General features: G+C 33.1%; 1 protein-coding gene across 24 annotated transcripts in view; it reads left to right on the top strand.

Annotated features, from left to right (window-relative positions):
• LOC143225089 (zinc finger E-box-binding homeobox 2-like) overlaps nt 1-19,637 on the top strand; it is a 258,604-nt gene that overhangs the window by 137,924 nt on the left and 101,043 nt on the right. For 2 of the 24 annotated variants that reach the window (XM_076453849.1, XM_076453850.1), the window contains 2 exons: nt 2,335-2,597; nt 4,535-4,920. The exons of 21 other annotated variants lie outside the window; for them this stretch is intronic. In XM_076453849.1, the coding sequence (XP_076309964.1) occupies nt 4,899-4,920 (22 nt within the window). In that variant the 5' untranslated portion in view covers nt 2,335-2,597; nt 4,535-4,898. Of the gene's footprint in view, nt 1-2,334; nt 2,598-4,534; nt 4,921-19,637 lie in introns of those variants that run through there. One more of the 24 variants, XM_076453855.1, reaches the window with a different exon arrangement.

Below are 19,637 nucleotides of genomic sequence, written 5' to 3'. Positions count from 1 at the left end.
TGGGAGTAGCTTTTGAGAAAATTAAAAAAAAACATACAAACAAAGCAAACCAACATAAATATATTTTGTTGGGAGTTGATTAGAACAAGGAATACATTTTTTTCACATTCTTCAATTATATTGTTCTGCTCTCTGTGGTACATTATCTAATATACAAATACCACTTCATTTAGGCTTCGCTTTTATAGCGGTATGGGTATCAAATTTTCAAGATCAACCTTAGGTATATCTACTCTTCAATGTTCACTCTAGTAGTTTTTGCCTACGCTGTGATCTGTTTATATAATCTATAAGGTCTATTTCAATAGTTTTCACTTTTCTTGTGGCCTGCTATCTAATCTACACTTTAAACAATCTTCACCTTCATTGTATCTAATATACAATACTTATTTAAAGTAGTTTTCGTCTACTTTGTCTTTTGACTATTTAATCTACAAGGTTCGTTTCGAATAGTTTTAGCTTACATTGTTGTCTGTCAATCTAATCTACAAGGTTTGTTTCGAATAGTTTTAGCTTACATTGTTGTCTGTCAATCTAATCTACAAGGTTCAATTCAAGTAGTCTTAGCCTGCATTCTAGTTTGACAATCTGATATACGAGGATCAATTCAAGTAGGTTTAGCCTACATTGTTGTCGGGCTATCTTATCAATAAGGCTCACTTTGAGTAACTTTAGCCTATATTATCTTTTGCGTGTCCGTTCTAGAAGGCTTATCATAAGTAATTTTCACCTTTTGCATGGTCTGGTTATCTAATTTACGAGGTACATCGTCTTCCTTTTGATCTAACTGCTAAATTAATATACAAGGTTCAGTTCATATAGTATCTTTCTTATAGTCTGGTTATTTAATCTATAAGACTCACTTTAACAATCTTTCATCTTTCGTGTGGTCTGGTTATCTAATACGGAATGTTCATTTCAAGACTTACTAATCTTTTCCAATATTTGGATTTGGAATATGGTTCTTGGCACTCTTCTTTTGAATCTGTTTTTTGTTTACTGATCGTTTTGTATTTGTTAAGGCCATAAGGCTGATGAGATGTTGATCCATGGTAGTAAATATCTCATGAACATACTGTATTTTAAACTTATTGCATTAGTTCATTTTTTTCTTGCTTGTTTTATTTGGAAACTTGTAGTTTTTCCGAACCTTCTCAGTCTTTCCTGCTGTACTCTGTAACGAGACTTGTGACTTGTAACTTCTGTATATGCAGAAATAATAACAATGAAAGAAAACATAAAAAGCATTATTTTTACGTGTACCTTGTTGAAAAACTTTATATACATATAGTTACTGGAACTGTGATTTCTTTACTTAAATAATTTAATATGCATTTAAGCCGTCAAATCTATACCGAGATACTTTAATCTCTTTGGTAGTAGGCCCAATTCTGTAGTACCCGAAGCACGAAACCTATAAAACCGGTTAGTGCCCTTATTTTTAGGGATGAATTAATAGCAGCTAACGTTTCCATTGCCAATACTTGTTTAGTTATTTATTTAGGAATAAAAGTTTGCTAATGTTACGGAACAATGCTGTGAAGAAATGCAAATGTTCTCACCTTTCAATATTCAATAGAACTTAAATAGTTTAAGCAATTAGTTTTATTTTTCGTACTTAAAATCTTATTAGGCACCAATGAACGCAAAACAGTAAAAACTTTGTTTGTCAAAATAATGAAACACCTTTTGTAATTAGTTGTATCCTTACAAATACAACAAAAGGTTATTCACTGTGCTTACCTCAGTCTAAACATTGCTTACTTGTAGAAACCCAGAAAACATATAGTCAGATAAGTATACCTATTGCAACAGTACTTCTTAAAATACAACATTTCTTGAATAATACAAACTAATTGTAATCGCACAAACCAAAATCTACAAGTCCACTTGTTTTGGATATAGCATTAGTTAAGCCTTTATCAAGAAGTATAGCCTTTTTTTCGATAAACAGATAGGTTAATACTGTAACGTGTGCGTTTTTTTGATTTAGTTTAGTCAGAGTTAACCTTTTCTTTTACTTAATATTATCAATGAATAAATTTATAATGTTATTTTATGACCTTCATAAGCTTCAGTAAGTTTATAATAAGTCGTTGTACAAAATGTCAATAAATATATATTTACATCTTCCTTTTGTTTACTTCTGTTGAAATCAAGTGCGCGTTAGTATTTTCAGTATAGATAAAATTTAATTATTGTTATGATAAACAGCAGTACAATAAATGTATTCTCACTGTCATTTTTTTATTGAGGAATTTATAAAATACACGAACGTGATGAAAAGGGCACGATTTTATGTTTTGTTTGTTTCTTTTTGAATTTCGCGCAAAGCTACACGAGGACTATCTGCGCTAGCCGTCCCTAACTTAGCAGTGTAAGATTAGAGGGGAGGCAGCTAGTCATCACCACCCACCGCCAACTCTTGGGCTACTCTTTCACCAACGGATAGTGGGATTGACCGTCACATTATATCACCCCCACGACTGAAAGGGCGAGTATGTTTGGTGCGATGGGGATTCGAACCCGTGATCCTCGGATTACGAGTCGAACACCTTAACCCACCTGGGCATGCCGGGCTTTATGTTTTGAAATTGGTAATTATTTTATTTCTTTAATTTGCCATCCATCCTCCTTTAATTATTTTTTTTATTCTTTGGAATGTTAATTTACTAACTGTGTTTTTTAAAATAAATAAGAAAAACAAATGCATGTAATTAGGTATTTTAGGTAGGAGGGGTTTGTTTATAATAAATATAGTATAAAGGTGCTTAGTGTTGTTTTTTCATGTAATTTTCTTTGAGCTGTGGAATTAGTAAAGAAAGGTGGACGGGTATAGATTATTAATACATCTGTCATTTTCATTTTAACCATAAATAAGCTGTATTATAAAGTGTCGAAAGCAGTTGTCTTTCACTTTTCTAAATTGCCCTAAAAATAAATAGGCATGATCCCACTTAATATCACTTCGTGTGTTTTTTTTAATGTTTCTATTTTTTTTTGTAATTCACTAACGGAAATGAGTTGAGAAATCTAGTCGACTGTACTGTTATTTTAAAACATTATGCTAACATTTGATACTTTGTGCTTAAATATCTTTGTCTGCAAACTCTTAAAGCCAGTAGAATATATTAAACGTGTTTCTATTGATATATAATGACTTCTAAATATGTCGCACACCGAAGCACGTCCAGTACTACAACACAAGAAAAGATATTGAACTACGTTAGATATTTATGCATAAGACAGCTAGCTATAAGATATTCAAAAGACAAATTTATCAAAAAATGTAAAGATAATATATATATTACTAAATTAAGCCATGCTAGAGAAAAAGAAACAATAAGAAACTATCCAAAGATTTAGGCTTAGGTCCGGCATGGCCAAGTGTGTTAAGGCGTTAGACTAGTAATCCGAGGGTCGCGAGTTCGCATCCTTGTCGCACCAAACATGCTCGCCTTTCCAGCCGTGGGAGCGTTGTAATGTGACGTTCAATCCCACTATTCGTTGGTAAAAGAGTAGCCCAAGAGTTGGCGGTGGGAGGTGATAACTAGCTGCCTTCCCTCTAGTCTCACATTGTTAAATTAGGGACGGCTAGCACAGATAGACCTTGAGTAGCTTTGTGCGCATTTCAAAACAAATAAATAAACAAGCTTTAGGCTATTTAGCTTTCGGCGTATAGACACAACGTGCGTGGAACACCCTATTAAACCATAAAAGAAAAAAAAATTGCATACAGTTGCACTGTTGTAATCAGTAGAGTTTAACTTTAAGAACTAAATTTTTGAATTTATCTTTTGTGTTATCATTATGGATTTTTTTTTAATTTTAATTGTATATAAAAAAATCATGTTATTGTAGATAACTTAAGAACGTTCAAGTCTACGCACCGTCATTTTCATTTTTATCGACACAGATACGAATAAGCCACAGCAGTGTGTTTTTACCATATATTCAACGCATGTGTTAATTTCCACGTGGGCAATTGAATCGCTACTTTAGGATGATAAAAACTTATGTCGGATATTTTTAGAAATAAACGAAGATCTACCTACCTTTCGAAAACACCCAGTTTTTGGGGATTCTATATGGAAGTTTAAGGAGAAATAAAGTGAAAATTATAAAGGATTGAATCCGAAAGTCTCGAGACGGTTTTGCTGGTACTGTGATTTCCTTATTTAAATAATTTAATATGCATTGAAGCCGTCAAATCTAGACCGAGCTATTTTTATCTCTATGATAGTAGGCCCAACTCCGTAGCACCCAAAGCACGAAACCCATAAAACCAGTTAGTGCCCTTACTTATAGGGATGGATTAATAGTAGCTAACGTTTCCACTGTCTATGAAGGGAAGCTAGTGACAGTTTAGGAGTTTTTCGTAGTCCCAGTTGTATGTGTATCACATTTCCTCCGTAATTATATGCATAGTATTAACTTGTAGAGCGAAAAACTTTAAACCAGTCTTGCACACAAAGCATATTAAAAGTTTATGGGGTTTTACTTGCCAGATTGAAATATTTTTTTTCTTCAACAGCTTTTGTATGGACTGGTGAATCGAGACTGCCATTATAAAACAATACAACATTGTAAGACTTCACTGCACACGTTACTAAAGATGGGACTGCACTAAGCTAATAAAATATTTCTGCTAACGTAAAGGCAGGTCAATTTCTGCTATCAACTTACACATCAGAAATGATAAATAGACAGCAGTAACATGAAGGCGAGATAGGATGGATATGGTGTGCTGTATGCATCAGAGGAGACATTCATTAAGATATACTTGTATTTGTTTGGTATGTTTAGTTGTCAAGGGCACGCACAGACAGGCTATAAAGATATTCACATGAACCATGAATATCACTGATCTTGTACTGACCACAATATGAGCAGTGACTATGGAAGTCCTAGCTGAATCCGGTGAGAAAGTATTTATCTATTTTCTGTTCTCTAAAACAAACATTTATACTAACTTTAACCGGTAATAAAGTGAACAAATAAACAGAAAAGAAATACTTAAAACATAAAACTGCTAAATGTCTATTGAGCAGTCTAATATTTCTGTTTCAATTTCGTATATCGTTAACTAGGTGATGAAAGTAGTAAGTTACAAGACAAAAAAATATTTGTTTTGGAAACAAATCTGGAATAGTGAAAACATACCATTCCTTCTAGTAACACAGGTAAACACGGGAATCTATTAGATATAGTTATTATAACTAATGAGTTATTAAATTACAGTGTATATATTACTAGTCTAGCCAAAACCATGCTATGGTACTTGGATGTATTTTTGCACTTTTCCAGTGATGCTCCTTAGTGGCTCAGTGGTAAGTCTCCAGAAAATCAGGTTTCGATACTCGTTGTGGGTGTAACACAGACAATATGTGCGTTAGCTTTGTGCTTAAGGACAATCAAAAGAAACGAAACTGAACCTCTCCAATGGTGTCGCAATCAAAAGCTTATGGCATGAGACACAATAATTCCAGCATGGGATTTGATGGATCATTGGTAGACAATCTAGTAATGATGGATATAGTTACTTCATTTTATCAAGTACTAGTAATTAGATGAACCAATTGTTATTCAAGAAATGATAGAATGTATCTGTTTTATAGCGCAGCTACTATTTTAAAGGACTATGAACATTTACGTGTTCATCGTTAGTTCTAGATGTTGTACAGAGTGTTGACAAAACTTATTTTTTAACTTACAACTTGTAGCAGTGTATACTTTATTTACTGTTACCAAACTATGCTTTATACGAAATCTGATCACCCGAAACCACTTTGCTCATTGGTTGAATCTAGCTACACTAACTATATTGGAGTGTTCCTTTCCGTAATTAAAACCATGTTGTACGTTACTTTCCTTTATCTGTCCAGCACATACAGCTCACTGTTTTCGCTTTATAATCAGCTAAAATAGACGCATGGAACTGTCAGAGAAACAGATAATCGTATACTGTAGTTTTCGTAATTACATTTATTCTTTACAAGAAGAAAGGTTTGTAACCTTACAACATTTTGAAATAAACAATATTCGTATACAACCATAACATATTAGTAATAAAAAATAACTATGTGTAATTTATCCAAGAGTTTACCCAGCAGAAACGTATTGAGAACATCCAAAACACTGGGATATTTTCAGGTAATGTAATTGTTTCTCTCAAAAGGAATTTTCATTATTTTTTGAGCACATGTTCAACAATGCAAGCAATTTCTCAATGAGAGATGGCATACTTTTTTTTTTCGTACAATATATTGTCTTCAGTAATCACAAAAAAAGACTGTAGCCTGGAATTTTGATTAAATTTCAATAGTGCATGAACACAATATTATAACACAGGTAATGTATGAAATATCGTAATACGAACATGTTTCAAAAATGGTGATATCGTGGTAGTTCAGGCACGTGACTATATCAGCTATATCTTTATTAACATCTTAAGAAATATTAATTCATTTATTATAATGAAGCGGTCATTACCGTAGGACAGTTTACTGTTTTTAATCTAAAGAAGGAAATCAGAGAGGAATTTCTTTATTCTAAGCAAAACCCAAACCTAGATTTTTAAAACTCGAAGATTAATGATAGCAAAACATCCTATTCTTTATGGTTTCTCTAATTCTTTACAACATTTGGAAACTGCTTCCATTATCAGTATATTTAATACTTACATTGGAAGATTCAGTTTTCAATATTTTTCTTTAAAATACGTTTTTATGAATACCTACAAAAATCAATCTTTTTTTTTACCTAGTTGTATAAAAACTAGTTGGAGGAGGCTATATATTAATCTGTTTTATACAGAAGTAACAGCGTTATCAAATGAACGTTGGATCAGAATCGTTACTTAGAAGGGTGAGACTAAAAGCTCTTATTTTTTACAATTTCGAAGATTTATAACATTAAGAAGACAAGCTTGAGAAACATTCTAACTTCTCAATAATAGAGCGACTGGATATTGCTCTCTGATTAATCAACTTATAATCTAAATTAATTAGCACATTGATTCAAAAGTTTTCTTTAAGTTATTAATTGAAATAAAAAAATGATATTGTTTAATTGCATATTCGTTCGTGTGTGTGTGTGTATGTGAATCTTAAGAAGATTCTTTTGATATCGTTATAATCAGAAATAAAAACTACCAAAAAGGATCTAAAGAAACGTTAGAAATTTTAAGTAGATGGGTCTTAAATGATGCATTCAAAGTTTAAAGTTCGTTTATTCGTGTTTAATTGAGAAAGACGTATAATTCTTATTAAAATGATTTACGTAAGATGGGAATTATTATAATAATTCAAATGGTATTTTTAATATCCATTTTGGTCGCGTTTCACATGGTCATGCATGGCGCTCTTAAAATGAAAAACCTGGGACTTAGATTATGGAAAGAATTATTTTGGGAATAATCATTGAAGTCAAGTTGATATTGTAAAGTAACGTTCTGAAATAGACCTATTAATTTAAGTTTCACGAAGCAAATAGATAAATTACGTTGATTCAACGTTTGATTTTATGCGATAGATCACAAAGATGGCTTATTGAAACGCTTTGGGTTTTTTTCTATTCTATATTTTTTATGAATTCTGTACAATGTCCCACTTAGAGTTCACTAACAAAGCTTTGTTTTAAAACTTGTCTTGGTTTATATACACGTATATATTTAATTAGAATTTAGTAAAACATAACGACACTTCAGATGTTAAAGAAAATATCTTTAGTGTTTTAAATTTTTAAGCATTTTGATTTTTGAGAGTGATATATGTTTGTTTCTGTATATTTAATTATAAGCATAGTTTGAAATGATATTTGTATTTACTTACGAGCGTTTTAACTGAAGCCTAGAATTTTGGATATAAAATAATTCGTTGTCGAAAACTGATTATTTGTTTAAAGTATTTCCAAAGGTTTCAAAGGTTTGTAATTTTTAAATATTTTATATTTTCCTTTTTTAGGGGGTGGGTAGTTGCTTACATGAGTTCACTGCATTGTCTCGAAAGGTTATGTCACTCTTTTTCTTTTGTGGGTCCTTCGTGGCGTGCTTTGTCATGGTTCGTTTAACTGCCCATTTTGTTAATCATTTTCGCTAGAGTCAGATTCTGTGTGCCTTTAACACATACTTGCCGAGGCCCATGGGTATGCAATCGATGTCTTCTTCACTGCAGGACGTCGGTTTTCTTATCGCGTCTTTCCGCTTGAAATAAACATTGGAAATTGCTGCTCGCATCTCATCAGTTTCGCAGTTATTTGTTCGATTCCAGCAACCACACAAAACACAAGGAACTGTCATTCTATAAAATACTATATTCGGCCTTCGACGTTCACAGTCTCTCGCTACAGCGAACCTATAGTGATACCGCAGTGTTTTTATATATTTTCTTGTCCCTTACCAAAACTGTCTTTAAAAACACCGACAACTTACATGATTATTATAATCGATACGACACGAATGGAATGCTATAGAATATATCTTCGTTGATTACATCTCCAACGCTGTCTAGTACAATAAAACCAAATGTGAATTTCAGTCTCATGGGAAACTCGCATGGATCCACTTACGGACATTGGGCTGGGGAGATTCGTGTGTGGATATGGAGAAGCACTTGTCTTGTTGTATTATCTCAGCCTTAGCTTTCTCAAAATAAAGTTGCATATTAGGGACGAAGCCACACTGGCGGGAACCCACTTGTCCTGGACACGCATATCAATGTCGTTTGTTGTCATCGGTCAAAACCTAAACGTGCATTCGTGGAAAATAAGATTGCAAACGAATGCATAGCTACAACTATTTCCCTTGGGCAGTGATACAACTCTCCTGGGTTTCTTCAGTCTTCGTCAAAGCAACTTGTAATTACAAGTGATTTGGAACGCTGTCTGGTACAGAGAAACTTTCCAAACAGCTTGATAGACTTTTTGATTGTACTTTTTGTAGCAACACAATAATATTTTTGTACACCGAGAAAATGAGTCGTTTCGTACTTATATTAAAATTCCAAGTCCTAGTCGGACGAAACAAAAAACACTTGTTTTTGTAATCAGATTTTAGTTCTTTAGGTTCCATTCTAACAAAAACATACTTTTGTAAGAGATGCGTGAAAATAAGACATTTAATATAAATTCCTAGTTATCGTATTCATAAAATAATACTATTTTTATTATATTAAACAAAGAAAGTGTCTAGCGAAGGAAACTCTAACAGCTTTTACTTCCAGAAGCTTTCTATTTGATTGATTTCTTATCTACATGAAATTGAAAATCTGTGAGAATTCTTAGACGTTCAAGAATTGGATACATTTATTTATTTGCAATATAGAACACGGTTTTTATTCGTTTATCGGTATGATGGTGAAGGATGGGCTATACGTGAATTTTAGCTTGAATTGTTATTGTTATATCATGTCAGTGTTCGGATTTTTAACAATTATTTGAAATTTGCCATTTACTCTTAGAAGAGCATTTGATATCATATTTCAAAATTATTGATCAATAAAAAATTTATAACTTCTATTTATAATGTTACCTTTTATATATACAAGTTATTTATATGAGTCTTGAGAATTCTTTGTTTGTTTTAGAATTTTGCCCATAGCTACACGAGGGCTGTCTGCGCTAGCCATCTATAATGTAGCAGTGTAAGACTAGAGGGAAGGCAGCTAGTCATTATTAATCACTGCCAACTATTGGACTAGTCTTTTACCAACGAATAGTGGGATTAAGCGTAACATTATAACATCCCCACGACTGAAAGGGTGAGCATGTTTGGTATGACGGGAATTCGAACCTGCGACCCTCAGATTACGAGTCAAGCCCCATAACCATGCCAGGCCAAGAGAATTAAGAAAAAATGGAAAATGTGTGTTTTCTTATAGCGCAGCCTCATCGGGCTATCTGCTGAGCCTACTGAGAGGAATCGAACACCCGATTTTAAAGTTGTAAACCCGTAGACAACGCTGTAATAGCGGGGGGCAACATGAAAATTGTACAACCGGTTAATTAAAAGTAAAATAATTTTCGGATTCTTATGAACTTCGAATACAATGCTACTCAGAAAACACAGAACTAATAACAACTAATACAATACATTCAGTATGAGATTCTAATGAAGTTATAATGATGATAAGTAGAAAACAAGCTTCGTTACATTTCTGATTTAGGATCCCTCGGGAAAGAATTCTAGTGAAACTGGAATTTTATATTTCATTGATAAAAAGAATAAACACTGGGCTTCATATTGACAGCTTTACACACGAATTTCTTTTTTTTTACTTTCGTGATAAACTGTAAAAAAAGGTGAAATATATCTTAGGATTATCCAGTCATAATATTAATGAAATACATATTAGTGAGTTGTTGTTAATTGAAGGTTTCTTGTGTCTTACTACATTGGTTTTAATGTACAAGATTAGTTCATATAACATGAACATTAAAGTTATGAACTCATATGACAATGAAAGCCACCTAAGCAAAAACTGTTACGAAAATCCTAACATTGAACATTTCAGAATAATAAATTCTGCGAAAGATGAACAGAAGCTAAGAAAAAAGGAAGCACTCCTAATTCGTAACCTACAACTTAACCAGAACAATCACCTAGCAACGTCACTGCATCTCCTATTATGATCAACTGATCATACGAAAGATGGGCAAAAAGTGAAAACTTCGCCAACAAAAAAGTATCAATATCTATTAAAATGAAAAACAAACAAACAATTTTATATAAAAAACCTAGACAGTGTAATTTTATACCTGAATAAAGTTGTTTTTTGTTGTTATGAGTAATGATAGCAGTGTTGTGGCACAGAATTAATGATATGAAAACTTCAGTTGTTTGTTGCTCATTTTGGCCTGCATCTAATAATGCGTATTCTTCAGATAAATGTGGACTTCATTATAGATTGGAGAATTAATGGAGCCACAAAGCTTATATTTGATGATACTTAGAGAAACAAAATTACACCTTTAGAGAATGGTCTGTGTTACTAAATTTGAGGCTCAAAATCTGCTAGGACTAGGAAGTTCAACGATATATACACTGTTGGTCAAAATCTTAATGCCAATGAACATAAAGAAAAATTATGCAATTTGACTTGTTAGACTCAACCACTTATTTGAGTAGAGATACGAATTATAAAAATAAGAAAAGGGGAAAAAAACTTTTTTAGCATTTAATATGTAAAATGTGAACACTATGAAATTAGCCTAAATACTAGCTGGTCAAAATACTATACCAAAAAGAAGTCCGAAACAGGGTAGGAAATGCCAAACAAGAGGTCTCAGTAGTGAGTTGCACGGCCGTCATTGCGAATAACTGCAAACATTTGCTTTGGCATGATCGATATAAGCGTTTGCAGAAGGTTGGATGAAATGCTATTCCAAGTGGTGAAGGTGGCTTCACGAAGATCATTTACTGTTTGGAATTGACGTTCATTTCTATAGACTTCCCTTGCCATCCACCCCCAAACATTTTCAGTGGGATTCAGTTGGGACGAACACGCTGGATGGTCCAAAAGAATCACGTTATTCGCCATGAAAACATCCTTTGTCCTGCGGGCATTGTGGATTGCAGCGTTGTCCTGCTGAAAGATCCAGTCATTTCCACACAAGTGAGGGCCTTCAGTCTATAAGGATGCTCTCTCCTACATGCTAATGTAGCAAAGTGCTGTTTGACGCCTCTGTATAACCTAAAGTTCCATTGTTCCATGGAAGCAGAAAGCACCCCAGATCATGATGGAACCTCCTCCACTGTGTCATGTAGAAAATGTCTCCGGTGGGATATCCTTATCATGCCAGTAATATTGGAAGGCACATGAACCATCCAGGTTAAATTTTTTTCTCATCAGAGAACAAAACCTTCGTCCATTTTCTACGTCCCATGTTTGGTGCTTCTCAACAAAGTTTAATCGAGCTGTTTCGTGGTGTGGAAGGAAGCATGGCCTTTGAACACGTTTACGGTTTTTAAAGCCTTTTTCTCGTAGATGCCGTCTTATTGTTCTTGAGCTGCATTCTGCGTCCGTAAGGGCCTTAATCTGGTTCGACGATCAGCTGGTGTCTTACTGGACAACCCGTCGAATCCTCCTGCTCAACGCCGGCGAAATTTTCTTGGGCTGAACACTTAAATTTCTCGTTCCGTATCCATCAGGGTCTTTTAAGAAATTTGCAACAACAGTTTTACTACGCCTAATCTCACCAGCGATGGCACATTGAGAGAGACCTTGCTTTTGCAGCTCGACAATTCTGCCACGTTCAAACTCTGTCAACTTTTTAGCCTTTGCCATGTATTTACCCAATGTAACACAGGAGATGTTGACAACGCTAATGCTTGAACACAAATGACAAAATTTCGTCACGTGAAGACCGATTAACGCTACGTTTCAGTATGGTCTTAAACTTTTGACCAGCTGGTATTTAGGCTAATTACGAGAGCTATCTGCGCTAGTCTTCTCTGATTTAGTAGTGCAAGACTAGCGGGAAAGCTGATTTTGTAGTGTTCACATTTTCCCTATTAAATGCTAAAAAGTGTTTTTTATTTTTATTTTCCCTTTTCTTATTTTCATCTTTCGAAGCTATACTCAAATAAGTGGTTGAGTCTAACAACGCAAAATGCATATTTTTTCTTTATGTTCATTGGCCTTAAGATTTTGTCCAGCAGTGTATGTATACATCGTTTCATCTTGATAAAAACGCACACACGTATATATAAATATATATGCAAGATTATCAAAAGGAATCGCTGATTTCCAATAAGATTGTATACGATTGCTGTAAACTTCCAACAGAGTGTCTACAAGGCATATTTTACAAAAGTAAGTTAGCTTTAGAAGAAACGTTTAAAAGCGTAGTTAAAATTTTCATGGAAGGAATGTTCTTATGAACAATTACATTTTAAAGGTTTTAATAAGGTTTAGTATGTTTCAAATATTCGCGCAAAATTACACAAGAGCTACATGCGCTAGCAGTTTTCCAATTTTGAGACGATACACCAGAGAGAAGATAGATAGACAGTTGGTACTACCCACTTCCAACTAGTAAGGCTACTCTTGTCTAATCTAATAGTTAGATTTAATCTTCACGTATAGCACATCTAACACCCAAGGTACTAAGAGCGATTTTGTGACAACGGGTGTGAACAAAGAATTATGCACGTTAACCATTCAGCCATACCCGGCTTGGATAACAGTTTATGTTTGGTAAGAACCACGATGATTATAAGTAGAGTTTTAAAATACAAATTTTAAAATTCCCATAGCTGAAAGGACAAGCATGTTTGATGATGTAGTCGAACCCGCAACTTGTGAGTCGAGCAATATAAACATCAAGAATGAGAGAAAGGGTAACATATAAAGATTAGTACTTTTTGAGAGAGTTAAGTATCTGAAAGTAAGTTAGATTATAAAGAAATATTAAAAATAGTAACTAAAATAGGGAAATATAATCAGCTCTAAAAATCGTTTATAAGACAATACCATAATTATATAGTGTGGTCCAAACGTTAATGCATCACAAAAGTATATTAAATCGTTTTAATTTTCATTTATATCAGATTAATGTCGGAATATAACTAAGCAGTAGATAAAAATGGCAAGCATACCGAGTATATTGGGTTCTGCAACTCAGATGCTATCCAGCTCAAAATAACTTATAATGGCAGAATTGTGAGTTCGGGCCTCATCTGGGAAACCATAAAGCTTTCTAGTGGCACAGCGGTATGTTTGTGGAGACACATCGCTGGAAACCGGGTTTCAATACTCGTGGTTGGCAGACCACAGTTAGCCCATTCTGTAGTTTTGTGCTTAATTCCAAACAAACCAAAGCCATACTATTTGGTGACTTACCATTTGTCACCACGTGGTTTGTTTCTTCATAGATTTATCATAATAAAATAGAAATGAGCAGTTTTATAGGGTTTTATTTTATTTTTTGAGAAACTCCTAAATCGTGATGAAATAGATGTAAGTTCGCCATATTCGTGCCTAAGAGTGTTTAAAGCCCATTAGAAATTTAGTTATCACTGAAAAATTTCTGGCGATATGACTTACTCACTATCTTTTGAACGTACGACAGGAAAACTGGCATATTTATCTGTTCTAGTGGTCACCATGGTCACTGATGTCAGTTCTTTGTAAAAACTGTTAGAAGCATATGTTTGTTTGAAAGCGAAACTGTCTTCTACAGGGTCAATTATGCAGGAACGCTTGCGCTTGACAGGTATAATGAATGCTTTAATCAGCAACACGTGTTTTGAAGTCCTGGCAGCTCAGAAAGAGATTAAAGCGGATCTTCTTCTCTTGTTACATTCAAAATTGTGTCCTCCAGAACAGACTTCAGTTGGTTGAGTGTAAACTTGGAAATACCGAAATAGAAAATTGAGGGAATTAACACTGAATTTTAGCGTTAATCCAGAATAGAAAGCCCTTTTCAAAACATATTTGTGAATCCTGTTTCTCCTGTAGCTAATCCTGACAGAATTAAAGTTAAAATCTACTTGGCGCAAACAGAATACAAGGTAAACGTTTTTGAAATAATGATCGTCCATAATGAATATGTAAGACAGATTAAATATTGCTGTCATAACCTCATTTGTTTTTGTTCCATCTAACTCCATAAGATAAAGCAGTAATCTTGAATGAAAATTGTTTCGTTTTAACAACACACACGAATATCAATTAATATATTAGGTCAGGAATAATAAATAGCTAACACTTAGTTTTAATTTGGAAAAATGTAATTTATTTTAAATCTTTTCATCCTCGATTGTTCTGTGGTATTTTCAAAACATTTCAAAGCCTCATTTTCCTACACGTTTGAAATCCAATATCCCTCCTCTGTGGCCTGTTTTAATGAACCCATTTTCTAACCATTCTTACTGATTAAAGGTTTGTTAAGAAGAGCCCTTTTATGATAACTTGGTTTGTCTAAAATATTAGTTTTATTACGTCAGAACCTTTAGTTGTTTTTGTGCAGTTATTTTAAAGAGACTTAACTGTTTTCATATTCCTTTGGTTTTGCCGTCCAGTTTTAATTCTATAGCCTTTTGAGGAAATTAAAATGGATAACGTTTCTTATTGTTTTAACTTTATAAAAGGAATAACTTCCCTGTTACTTTGATGCTCCTCAGAGGCTATTGTCCATGTTTTGTATATATCAGTAACTCCTCTACTGTTTCAATGGTTTGAAAGGAAATGATTTCGCTATTTGCTTAATGTTTTAAAAAATAATCTTTCTATTTTGCAGGGATTATCTAGAATGACTAATTTCGTAATACTTTGTTGTTCTAAAAGGCAATTAATTCCCTATTGTTTTGATGATTTAGAAGAAATAATTTCCATTTTTCCTTTGAATGACCAAAATAAAAGATAATTCATCAACTATTTTTACACTCACTGTTCCTGATATTTGACAACTTCATAAAAAACTACACAGGGGGTCAATCCTCTTCCCATATTTGAAACTCATTTCTTCTTTTTGACGTAGCCTGTTTAAAAGGGAATAATTATTTTGTATCTTTGACTCTTATTTCTTCCCCCTCTGAGTGGGTGATTAGGGTGTTTGATTTTATCTAGACCCTTAACCCCAATTGAGGATTTATAAATGTTTAATTGGGGTAAGTGTAGGTTGTTTACCTGGGGAATGAGACCCCTTCTAAGCAGAAAGATCTAGGCCTCAACCCCTTTCACAAATGTGTTAAATTTAAAAGCGATTTCCTACTGTTTCTACTTTGACATGACAAGTTGAATAATACAGTTGTATAATTTTCTTAAGAAGGATTAATATTTGTGTCTTTTTATGATTCTAAGTACATCAGTGATCTATCGCTACCACAGAGTTTAAAATTTCCAACGAGAACTATTTTTTTCACGTCTCAGAAGAATAAGGCAGAAATGTGTGTTGTAGTTTCGAGTTAGTTGATTAGGTTAAAACACACATGAAACTGGATTCAGACTCTGGTGTAATTCTGCCTAAACTCATTACAACTTAGTATCGGTTTCATTTTAATTAGAGTACATTTTTTCTTCTCTCTTTCTTTTTGGAAGCTGCTACCGTTATTTCGTAGTAGTTCGTCATAAATAGTGCATTAAGAGGTCCTATTAACTCAGAGAAAACTTGAGCCTCCATACAATTTGGGGCCAGGAGTATCATTAATATTTAAAAAGAATTTTATTGGATTTTCACAAATACATATTGTATATAATTCTGTGATAGTATACACTTAAATACATGCCCAAGTTACAATTAATCACCATGTTGGAGTCATAATGGCTTTTATTTGTTTGTTATCTAGATTATAAAAACAACAACATTCCTTACTTCTATGTTATTAACCTCCTGTTGTGTTAAAAATCTAGCATTATTATGCAACTTATTTCAAAGCATGCGACGCCTATCGTTGGTTTCAAAATAACAAAAACATTTTGAAATGAAACAATCAAACATCATCATAATACTGCGTGCGAGGGGTTAATTCGAAAACTTGAGACCACAACTACAACTTATCGACGTATCTGACCAAGTTGTAAAAAACAACATTGAAGACAAATTACACTAGACACCTGGATGTGTTAATAAAGCCTCTAGTTTACTGCATACCTTGCGGGGTAGTAACGTGTGCTCAGGTCACATCGTACCTTTAATTGCCAATTTAAGACACTAGAGAGCGGTCAGTTTGATTTAAGTGAATTCATAGAATGTGTAAATAATTCCAGATACGTCCCATTATTCAACAGCATTTTGCTTTAGAAGTTAGATCCAAAGAAATGTACTAGCAAATTAAAGTATTACACAAATAGATCTTATGAAATAATGCCAAAATAAACGTTAGAGTGAATAAAATTAAAACATGGTAGAAATACTGAAGCTTAGATTGTAGTTTTTACTTTCATTGGTATGATGCAGGAAACGTGAGTTCTTTCTGGATAAGCCCTTATTTGTGTTTTTTTTCTGCACTACACTTCTTTTTAATTTATGTAGTTAACGTGTTTGTGAATCTCGTAAGGATTTGAAAGATGGGCAACACATCGCTTTGTCTTGTTTATTAACAAGGAAATAGCTGTTAGCTCGACCATAAAATATAACTGATATATATATATATATATATATATATATATATATATATAATGGCGATGTTTATCTATAGGTAAAATTTCAGGTTAAATATTCTATAACTCTGGCTCTAACTTTGTTCTAGTGTACAGAAATGCATTTAATACGAAACTTCTCTAAATGTGGATCATATATAGAGGTCACTCAATGACGTTGAAATTTTAGACTGTAGTGATATAAAAATATATTTGTTATGCATTGTAAGTGTTTTATTTAAAGTAATTATTATTTTAGTGCATATACAATAGTATAGTTACATAACTATATGATTCTGATATGGTTGGTCACTTTTGCAATCTTTTTGTTTCTCTTTTTCCCTTTGCTTTTAGGAAACTGCTTTCTATGATCCTACACAACTTAAAGAAATAATTGTTTCTTCTGTTTTTTTTTATTACGATGGCAATATGCTTCTCAGTAACGGTTAGCAAGTGTTAAACTGTGTGTCGTTCTTTTAGAGTTCACGTCACTTAATATAATAACCCAGAAATCCTGATGAAATTTCGATGCCATTGAAGGAGCCTGTAGTGTTCTTTGTGACAAAATATTCAACTGACATGTTCTTAGACTTCCATATATTCAGCTCCATGAGCTTTGGAGGTTCATCCATGCCTTTCTTCTCATTTAGTGTCTTTGCCATTGCTTACTGTGTCTCTGTTAATACATCTGAACTAAAGAATGCCAAACTAAAAAAAATTCCTCATTGAAATATCAGAAATGACTAGCAAATGTTTTTACAGGTAGATGTTGAAAGAGCATATTTCACCTTATTATACAGTCAACAAAACATTTTTGGAAGTTGAGATTATTGTGAGGAGTGGAAAAGGCATCAGGATCAGTGAATTTGACCAGAGATAGGCACAAATAACAAAGATGTCCTCTTTTTCATGACAGTTAGCCTACATTGTCCCACAAATATTTAGACTTTGGCCATTTTTGCTTTAGGTGCTATAAATCGCACTCACAAAGAGGAATGTTACCAAGTAAGGTTATGTCTTGTTCAAGAAACCCTTGATAATAATCACTAGAATAGCTGACTTGAAGTTATCTTGTATCTAATTCAATGACACTGCGATTACTTCTTCTGTGGCTTTTGATACATCATGCTGGCCAGCTGTAGTTTCACAACTGGATTGCTAGAATCTATTGAAAGTTGCAATATTTGAGTCAGAAGAAAGACCCTCACATACTTTGAAAACATGCCATGTTAGTTTTAAGATGCAATTTAGAACATTCTAGATAACAGCATGGATTATTTTTGTATGGAATGTTTTCGAACATTTTCTATTATGTAAAATATAATGAAATATTCTAGAATGTGCTAGAGTAGTCCGTAATAATATGTTAGTATGTTCCAGAATAACTTAGACCCTTCCAGAATTATTTAAAATATTATGGAACATTCTAGAATATGCAAATATAATGCAAGCTACAAGGTATAAATATTAATTATTTTAATAAACTGCTAATCTTTATTCATTATGAATAAAATTTGGTGTAAGTTACTTATTTTTGTATTGAAACAAAATGGGAGGAAGAGTTTTGTAAAACAAAACTTCAAAAATAAGAACAACCACAATACACATATATAAAAAAGTGGAACACTGTGTGCTTGAGCACCCATACTTTCTAATTCTTTACTTTTTAAGTTCATATCACATATAAGACTTGGAAATTAAGATTGAATCTGATAACAAAGTATCTTCACTTCAACAAATTTATACCTCAGTCTTATGTGGCTCTCTTTTCTGTGTATAGTTTATGATTTCAGAGTAGTTGTCCTAAATCCTAAACATTTGCTTATGTATATGTATATAGTACTTCATTGAGAAGATTGCAAATTATTTATGGATAAATATCAAATTTAAGTAGGTTGTGACTGTGTAGCATGAGTGATATCTTTCAACCCAGACTCTCCTTGTACATAACACTAAATAGCATCGGTCCTATACCAAATCAACATTATAAAACAATGGTGGAGAATTGTATAGAAATCAAAACCAAGAGAAATGAATACTCATAACAAATTTCATCTTAATTTCACAAATGACAACTGAAATAAAATATTTAAAAATGATACCATTTGTCAATAAAGTGCAACAGGTAAAATGTTTAAAGGAAAATGTGTATAATCATAGTACCCAATAGTGTCTAGCAGCATCACTCCACAAAACACAACTTAATAACTATATATCATATATAACATAATGTTTAGGGACAAAAAAGGACCTATAGGTCCATCTTAGCTGTCCCATTCTCTAAGTCAAACTAAAACTATTGAATAAAAAATATAAAGCCAGCCCTTGTCATTTTTGTATATATTAAGCTTTCTTTTAAACTCAACCAGATTTACTGCTTCCACAATATTCTAAGGCAGCTCATTCCATAAGCCAAGTACCCTGTTTGAAAAAACAAAATTATCTTAGCTGAAAATGGCATCTACTTTGTCTAAACCTATAGTTACGTCTTGTAGTTATACAATTTGCATTGTTAAATATGATAAAAATATTGATGCATCAACATTATCGATTCCA

The sequence above is a fragment of the Tachypleus tridentatus genome, chromosome 9, assembly GCF_004210375.1.
Source record: "Tachypleus tridentatus isolate NWPU-2018 chromosome 9, ASM421037v1, whole genome shotgun sequence".
NCBI lineage: Eukaryota > Metazoa > Arthropoda > Merostomata > Xiphosura > Limulidae > Tachypleus > Tachypleus tridentatus.
Note: the sequence above shows the minus strand (reverse complement) of the source record. Positions and strands in the feature narration are given on the sequence as shown.